This window comes from Nilaparvata lugens, chromosome 7, assembly GCF_014356525.2.
Source record: "Nilaparvata lugens isolate BPH chromosome 7, ASM1435652v1, whole genome shotgun sequence".
Lineage (NCBI taxonomy): Eukaryota > Metazoa > Arthropoda > Insecta > Hemiptera > Delphacidae > Nilaparvata > Nilaparvata lugens.
Window position 1 is genome coordinate 15,156,333 of NC_052510.1, and position 9,454 is coordinate 15,165,786.

At 33.5% G+C, this 9,454-nt stretch overlaps 1 protein-coding gene across 1 annotated transcript; it reads right to left on the minus strand.

Moving 5' to 3' along the window:
- Positions 1-1,521: 1,521 nt before the first annotated feature.
- LOC111061280 (superoxide dismutase [Cu-Zn]) lies at positions 1,522-9,397 on the minus strand. Its single transcript, XM_022348976.2, has 4 exons — positions 8,799-9,397; positions 8,271-8,367; positions 6,556-6,743; positions 1,522-1,805 (listed from the first exon to the last, which is right to left on the minus strand). The coding sequence occupies exons 1-4, from the start codon at positions 8,865-8,867 to the stop codon at positions 1,695-1,697; spliced, it is 465 nt and encodes a 154-aa protein (XP_022204668.1). The 5' UTR covers positions 8,868-9,397; the 3' UTR covers positions 1,522-1,694.
- Positions 9,398-9,454: the final 57 nt, after the last annotated feature.

The following is a 9,454-nucleotide window of genomic DNA, read 5'->3' on the forward strand; positions in this document are numbered from 1 at the left end:
ATATGACCACGGTATATAGAAGAAGATGAATACCGTGCATATGACCACATCGTCATCATCATCTGCACTACTACTAGTAGCTCTGTGAACAGTAGACCTCACGCAGTTTTCTCATCCACAAGTATCTTATGTCACCTGTTCTAGTTGATTCAGTTGAATCACGATATTCACAGAGGAATCATAATTTAATCTTAAAAACTGTTATTTGTATTCTCCAAGATCAAAAACTCACTTATGTTAAAAACTCAGTTCACGTTTGAATTTGTATCCCATATGATAATTTATCCAGTTCCGTGATAATCTTTCCATCTGATATAGTTATTTGTGCAACTAGTGCGCAAAGTGACAGTTTGCTGCACCGAAAGAAACGTTTACAGGCGAGGGCGGAATGGTTTCTTGAGTGCAGCAGAGGAACTTTGCGCACGTATTTCACATTAAATTTTTCCTACATTTACCATTGAATATGAAAAGTGGGTAATTATGGGTAAAATTTCCTGAAATCCATCAAATGTTTTTTCTGTGTAATTTTATTATTAATAAAAACCTTAATTTATTTAAAATTGAATAATGTAGTAGTAAATGAATGAAGGCGGCTGTCACTCTGTGGTGACTGTCAACTGCTGTCATCCACTGTTGTCCACTGCCTTCATATTTTTATAACGTGCACCACAACACTATACCACACTATACAACAGTTACCAACTCAATTTTGATTTTCCTGCACTGGTGCTCCATATAACCTACTAACTATTTTGTGTTGCCATGTTGCAAATCTGGAGTGCAGAAAAATTTTTCCCGCACTAGAGCGGAAAAGTGATTCTTTGCGTTCTGTAATCAGTGCAGGAATGGCCACTTTTCAAGGTAACTGTAGGAAAAAAATATTTCTCAACTATTTTAAAATTAATTTTCTTCAATCAAGAATATTATAATTTCTTCAGCATTATTTAGTCCATTTAATCATTTTTTATTTTATTTTCGATCACCTTATTATCAAAATTGTATTTTATTTTCAAAATTGTTTTTCAAATGTTATTAATACTGATGGGCACGCATCATAAAAAATATTGAAACCCTACCTTATAGAAATAGACACGGCCAGACATCTGTGTAATGCATGTAATGAATAATCCACTTTTCAGCTGATTGATTATGAATAATTCTATACTCTGATTTATCCTATCTTCAAAGTAGATGATTATAGTGATATCAGAGTATGGAGGAATTCCTTTTCTTTTCATATTATCCTTAAAATGCAAAATTTCAAAAACCTTGTGTATACATCGACGCGCAGCTGAAAATGGAATATTCCTGCCAAATCTCATAGAATTCTATCAATGCGTTTGGCCGTAATCGCGTTACATGCAGACAGACAAGAGAAAATCCGAGTTAAATATAGACCTCACTACGTTCGGTCAACAAGTTTTTTAGCTTGTTCAAAATGTCGTGTAAATTGAAGAATAATAATCCCAGCATCTGTACTCGTATATATTACAACTAAGAAAACACAAATTAAATAAAATATTCTAATTTCTCACAATTTTATTGCATTCAATACCATTTACCACAGTGACATAAATTAGGGACATTGTGAGGTGTACTCAATTTGATAGTAGCTATTACAGAAAATAGACATATTTGATCTTGTTGACAAATAACAAAATAATCTATGTTGTTTAATGAAGATAGGGGAATGTTCAAGCCTTAGTGATGCCTACGACGCCACAGGCGACGCGGGCGCCGGCATTGCCAGTGCTCTTGCTCAGTTCGTGACCACCCTTGCCAAGGTCATCGGGGTCAGCGTGCACCTACAAATACAATTGAAAAATGAATTTCTACGACAAATAGTATTACAATAGCTAGACAATAGAATTCAGTTTCAATAGAATTCTGAAAAGTTCGTTACAATAAGGAATATATTATTATTTCTGGTCTAGCGTTTACCTATAGTGAAATCCACGTTATAAAGGCAGTGTTTGTTTAGCAATGCTATTGCTATCCTTGTCTATCATTCAACAAAGCGGATAGCGCTATCTCTTTCTCGCTTTGCTCTGTTGCCAGATCGTATTCCAACAATGTAGAATTAATAAAATATTTCATCTTAATTATGAAAATTCATTATGAAATTATTGAAAAATATAATTTCTTGCGTGATAAAATATAATTGGTTATTTTAAACGAGAATGAACAGTTAATATTACATCAATAAACGGGTATCAGTTACCCTCCATAGAAGGCATTGACAAGACAGAGGATTGGCAATGCTGTTTTCCTATCTTTCTTTACTGCCATTATAACGTGGACTTCACTATAGAAACAATTTCAACAAAAATTCAAATTGTAGCCTATTGTAATTGTAAGCATAAAGTTGAAAAAGTGGGATACTTTGGAAGTGATACAGTATAAATAGAATTTAAAAAATCGTTAGAATAGAAAAAAATTTCATTTTTTGAAAAATCTCTGTTGATATTGTGAAACTGCCTGCAAAAACACTTGAATATGGTGAATACCAGGTTTTGGGGGGATACTGAACTGCAATGTCGGCTTTACCAGCTGTGATAAGTTCTGAATAGTGTGTTTGTCTTTTCGGTCTCAAAATTTTATAGTTTTTCAAAGTTTGGAATTTTCTAATTAATTGTAATTAATTTAATTTAGAAGTATTTTTTTAATTTAAAAATGATTTTTGTGTGTTTTGAATTGTAAATTGAGTGTTTAATTGATGAATGATAGGTGACACATAACCTAGCTACATTATTTTTTGGACTGTTGTATAAATTAGAATTGGAACCGTTTTGGGCATATAAGCCTGTGGTAATAATACAGCTGTTGTCCCACTATATCTAAAAATTGATAAATAGATGAGAATTATTAATTAACAATTACAAACAAAATTGTCTGACTTGAAAAAGTAATGGGGGAGGGTGTAAATGATACAGAGCAGCCTCTGATAAATCTTCAGTGAGTTTATGAAATTGAACGTATTTGTTTTAACTTGAGGTTTACTCACTCAATAGATCTTATTGAAAACTTGGAAGTATATCTATTAAAAAAATATAAGTATCAGCCAAAAAACACATCAATGTTGTAATAAATACTTTTCTGTAAGTTGTGTAATTCTGAATGATCAAATAAATAAAATAATTATCAAATGTACTTTTGTAAATATGACTAGTAAGCATAGAAATTCAGTCCATTGCTCAAAATAATAAGAGGAATTAAGAATAATTAACAGTTTTCACTTATAAAAATTAATATCGTATAACCTGCCAGGCTCAGGTCTGCTGGTGTAGAAGTTTTTCAAGTTATTCAATCAATTATTTCTTCAAGTCTGATCGATTATTTTGAACTCAGAAATGTTTTTCACTCAAATTTATTTCTTAATATTCTGTGAGTGAGGCAGTAGATATATAGCGAGCGAAGAACTGGACGATATAAGAATGATATTTTGATACTGAGAATATTGTGGTTCACATACGATAAGAGATTGTCAACTGTTCATTATAAAACAATCCTAAACTTATCATATTGTATAAATAAAACAAGAAACTAGCAATGTTGATAGACCATCATCAATATATAGTTTGCTGAGTACTGGAGAATGATTATGGTCTAACAAAGAAAACTGGTAACTTACTCGTTATTTAAATGAACGAGGAATTATTATAATTTATCTTTTTTTATTGGAAATAGAAAAAATGGAATTGATTCCAGTGGGAAGCGATTTAGTTTCGTGGTCGCGCTGATAAACCATTGATAAGATAAGCTAAGCTCCACGCGCTTGCTACTTCTTCTCCAAGGCTGACTACTTCAAGAACCAAACTCTTCCGAAAGCCATTTATGAGTTTGCAAATCGCTTCCTGGTGGATTGGAACCCACCTGCAGCTGTAGTGTAAGTAGGGTATCATCTGTCCCATTGCCCATGAACAAGTCTAGAGCTCATGTGGACATCATCCTCACTCATCAAAAATAATTTGGTTGTTAGGTTTATTGAAATAGAATGAAAAAATACAGTTTTGACCAAGAGTAGCACTAATATTCTCTGCTAAATATACTGAAAATATTGATTGTTTCAATATAAATTCAAGTATATTAGTAGAAGCAGGTGTAGGCCTACAATATTCAATTAAAAAATTATATTTTATGAGTCTAAAATTAAACTGTGGAAGAAATTTAATTGGACTTTTTATTAAAATTAGATAGAATAATTTATTGAATGAACACTTTGTGAGACTGTTTCCCCAATTTAGTGTAAATATTTGAATTTACAAATTTGGAGGTAGTGTGAGGGGGACACGGTTTAACAAGTTTAAATTAATTACAGAAGTCGGTACATTAGAACACGAATATTCCATGGCAGACTCACCACTTATCACTAGTGAGGTGTGTTTATATCCCGTTATGTCTGAAAATTGATAAATAGATGAGAGTTATTAATTAACAATTAGAAACAAAATTGTCTGATTTGAAGAAGTGATGGTGGGGGGGGGGGTGTAAACGATACAGAGCAGCCTCTGATAAATCTTCATTGAGTTTATGAAATCGAACGTATTTTTTTCAACCTGAGGTTTACTCACTCAATAGATCTTATTGAAAACTTGGAAGTATACCTATTAAAAAAATAGAAGTATCAGCCAAAAAAACACATCAATATTGTAATAAATACCAATGTCAAAGTATTAATATTTGATCTTTTTTTCACGAAAATCGACTGGTGCCATACAGAATACAACATTTTTTAAGTAGCCTATACTATTTACTCACTTCTAAGGCTAGTTTCACACACATTCGGTTTGGTTCGGTTTGCTTTCTGTTCGTTTTCGGCCAATTCCGATAAGTGTTAAACGGTAATTCGACACCGAATAGAAACCGCATAGAACCGAACACCCACTTAACACTAATAAATTCCATCAGGTTTAAATTCGTTTCAAGCGAGGGGCTACTTTCACACACATTCTGTGTCAAGTGGGCGTTTGTTTCCATGCGGTTTCTATTCGGTACCGAATTACCGTTTCACACTTATCGGAGTCTGCCGAAAACGAACCAAACTGAATTTGTGTTAAACTAGCCTTACCGTTTCACACTTTTCGGAATTGGCCGAGAGCGAACAGAAAGCAAACCAAACCGAACCGAATGTGTGTGAAACTAGTCTTTAATTCCAGTTTAGTCTTCCGAATTCAAACAGACTACTTTCATACACATTCGGTTCAGTTTCGGTTTGAATCCGGTTCCGAATAGCAACCGCATAGCACCGAACGCCCCCTTTGACACGAATAGGTTTTACCTTATTAGAGTTCGTTGCTAGGAAACAGGAAACAAATAGTCTCTCTCACATGCTCGGTTTTTGTTTTTATTTTAACCTGATATCGTGATTATTTGTTTCAAAATGAACCTGATATCGTGTTTATTTGTTTCAAAATCTTCTATGTCGTAATAAATCTTCTATATACTGTATATGTAAACGCTTGGTCACGTTAACTACGGATTTTAGAATGTCTACTGTAAAATCATGAAAACATATACACTATTTCCTCTGTGAATATAATATTTTTGAAATATAATTTATCATTATTGACAAGAATCAAAAATTAATACACAAAGCAGAAAGCTACTTCGTTTTCTAACTCTGCACCGTTTCCACATTGTTTGCAGGCTATGTAGAAATTCAATGACTATTAGAATATTTCATCTGAGATATCAGAGTATACCGGTATGACTTGAATCAAAGCTATCTACTGTACAAGACAGTGGAAATATAAAATTGGCAACTATGCAGTTCTATTATTTTCACTGACTTTATAAAGTTACCTGAATTACCTGGTAATAGAAAAATATCAAATAAGCATTCCTCTCAGATATCAGTTACATTATACCGGTATTACTTGAATCACAGCTATCTACTGTGCAAGACAGTGTAAATAGATAACTGGAAACAATCACGTCCTATTATTTCCACTGACTTAATAAAATGAATCTCACTATATATGAAAACTTTCTGAAGAAATTTCTTATTTTTTACTGTGCAAAATAGGTTCTACAATCATAATATAATTATGACATTGGAGGAAAAAATAGGCTGAGCCTGTACTATTTCTCTCCAAAAATTTTGATAAAAGTTAATGTTGTCAGAGTTTGAGGTTATGATATCACACACTGCTTTTTCACTTGATTTTTGATCCAGGAATAATATTTAAAATTAATATAAAATAATATTAGAAATCTATCACAATGTTTTCCCAATATTTCCATTCCAGTGAATAAAAATGAATAAATATTTTATTCATCAAAATATTCAAAAGTACATTTGATAGTGTCAATGTTGAATAATAGTGTTAGTGACTTTATAACGTGAATCGCACTATAGATTAGTGGAAATATATTCACTTTCTTGGTAAGGGCTACACTCTTATCTATTTAAAAAATGAAAAATCAAAGTACCTTTTTTTTAAAAAAAGATAACTACTATGATTTTTAAAAATGTTTACATAGTAAGCATTTGGTAATTTGATTTTTCACATAGTGGAAACATGTAGACAAAATGTGAAATGCGATGACACTGACCACAAGAGTTCTGCCAATGATGCTGAGTGGGCCCTGCAGCGAGATGCATTTGTCTTCAATGGACACCTTGGCCACTCCATTGTCAGCAGCTGTGATGTTGCCAAGGTCACCAGCATGCCTCACCGAGTCGCTGGGACTTCCGTGCTCCTTGCCGTGAGGGTTGAAGTGGGGCCCTGCACTTGTGCAACCTTCAACAAATGATTTTAAATTGAAATAATGTAACTGTGTTTCAAAATAAACTTGACAGTTTTACAGATGCAGCAATGTCCGCGCGGTAATTAAACCCTACCAAATAATTATAACGAAATTACCAGTGAGTCCCATGAGTTGGAAAACTTGCTTAAAATGGCGCTCATATACTGTGAGATTTTCTATTGAGAGCGGGCGAAAGTCAAGAGAAACATTCCAAGTTATTTTGTTACATTTTAAGTTATTAAAAGTTACATTTTTAGCGGGAGTGCCGATTGCGAGATTTTAATTTATCTAGGTTATGTTCAACCTGAAAGGTTGGGTTTTTTGCTAAGATTAGGTTTTAAAGGAAAAAGAAAAGGTTAGGGAGGTTATTAGGTGTTGGCTTTTAAATGCCAGTATGTTATTTTAGTTTTTTTGATAATTTTGGATAATTGACACAAATAAATAAAAGTTTTAATACTTGCTCATGTGATAACGAGCATAAGATCCCCCGGAAGCATCTGATGGACGTATACTATGCTATGTTCCATAGCCATATTAATTACGGGCTCCAGCTGTGGGGACATGCACCTGGCTGTAAAGAGGTACGGTACTACTCCTGCAGTAAAAAGCTCTCCAAATATTGGTAGCAGGCTACCTGGACCACTGTCGACCCATCTTTATCAGGCTTAAAATATCCACCGTGTTCAACCAATATATCATGCTCTCCTTGTTGCATGCAAGAGATAACCATCACTTGCTGACAAGAAGAGCTGATAAACACTCTCACAACACGAGAGGTGAAGTGAAATTAGACGTTCCATTCTGCAGGCTGAACAAGAAGGATTGTTTTCCGGTGCTAGCGCCATCCTCAACGCTCCACCCGATGAGGTGAGGAGTCTCGACGTCAGGTCGAGCTTCAGGGCACGAGTCAAGAATTGGTTAATGGAGTCACCATTTTACTCCGTGGAGGAATATTTTGAGGGCAAGAAAAACACCATTCGAACCTGTCATGATTTTACGGGCAAGGCCATCTTGATAAAAGTTGTGAATTTTTATTTTAATGTTTTATATGTTTGACCAAGTGAAAAACGTAAATAAGTGTTTTATTTCTGACATAAGGTATATGTCAATACTATGACAAGGACTAAGTCAAGTCCACTTCCAGACAAGACACAGATAATCCAGTTTTCTGATTATTACTAAGAAGAGAAGTATGAAATAGGTATATTGTAATACCACCTAATTGCATCGTTCCATGCAATTAATAATCTAGCTGACGGGATTTGTGATTATAAATTACATCTACAAATATCGTTAAACAAACGGAAAACGACTCCAGACTCTAGTCAAAAGTAGGAACTCGCTCGTTTAATAAAGTAAGTTATTGGAATAGAGGACACTATCTACTGCGGCCTTACCTGCACGCCCTCCTATTCAACTAAAAAAATCCTCTCTAATTCTAAAAAATAGCCTAGCCATAGTAACTGCTCCAATATTACCAAATGAGAAGTCAATAATTTGCCTAATTTATTGATACTTACCATTTGTGTTGTCTCCATATTCATGAATGTGGAATCCGTGTAAACCTTTTCCAAGTCCACTAATTTCACCGCTGACTTTGACGGCCGATTCGGGTGCCTGTAAAAAAATGTAACAGACATTAATTTTGTTTGGAACTTAAATCTTAGGTATATTTCTATTATCAAAAAAATGTTCCTGAAATCATCTTTCTATGTTATCAAATGTATCCATGAAAATTGTGCACGGTAGGCTACCGGTTGTTTAATTTTAATAGTCTACAAGTGCAACAATAATAATTTTCTTAGGATAATATTTGAAAGGTTGATTCTCTAAATCACTAACTTTACAATTATTGTGCAATGAGGGGTTTAAAATTAAAATTACTCAGTAAAAACTGTAAAAGGAATGCTTGAACTTTATAAACCAAGGCAATTTTTGAAACCAAACAATATTTTAATGAAAAGATTTTAGTACCTACCTACCTAAAGAATAGGTTAATTTTTGGATTTAAAAAGTAAAAAAATTATAAAATTATTGTTCAAACTTACATCTTGCTCGAAAAATACAGCTCCTTTGACTGTCTCGCCATTTAAAACACAGACTGCTTTAACCGGCATGATTAAATAAAAATTAACGTTAAAATTCACTTGAAAAATGTAACTTATTCAAAATTAAAGTGCTGAGATATCACAGACTACGAGCTTATTTAATGCAATAAGAATTTCTAGAATGTTCTAGATAGAATAAACAATTCTCAACCGGAAAGACTGAACCTGGAAGGTCGACGTAAGGAATATTATTACGAAAGAATGATAATGACAGTGATGATGACTTTTGATATTGACTTTGAAAATAAGCTGATGTCGATGCTGATGTTGCCTTGTTCGTTGCGCTTGTGACGTTGCTCTTGCGAGATGCGACTAGCGGCAACTATTTCAACTAAAATACAAAATTACAGAACACCGGGTTTCAAAAATAAAAAATCAACCCAAAAGTAAAATATGATCATGAGCGGCTATAATAATTATAATAAAAACTTATAGTCAAGTTGAAAAAGTTAAAAATCGGTATTCTGTGATAAATATTCTATACTACCAAACACCATAAAACACCTTTCTACCTCAACTGTTGCTTTCGGACGCGCCCTCTTCAATTTGAGAACTAAACTTGTCTCATCAATCTTTCTTTATAGACATATTATTAA

Coding starts and splice junctions, on each gene's coding strand:
- LOC111061280 (XM_022348976.2), bottom strand. CDS start 8,867: ATGCCGGTTAAAGCAGTCTGTGTTTTAAATGGCGAGACAGTCAAAGGA. Junction 8,368..8,798: donor CTGTATTTTTCGAGCAAGAT/GTAAGTTTGAAC, acceptor ATTTTTTTACAG/GCACCCGAATCGGCCGTCAA. Junction 1,806..6,555: donor TCATTGGCAGAACTCTTGTG/GTCAGTGTCATC, acceptor TTGTATTTGTAG/GTGCACGCTGACCCCGATGA.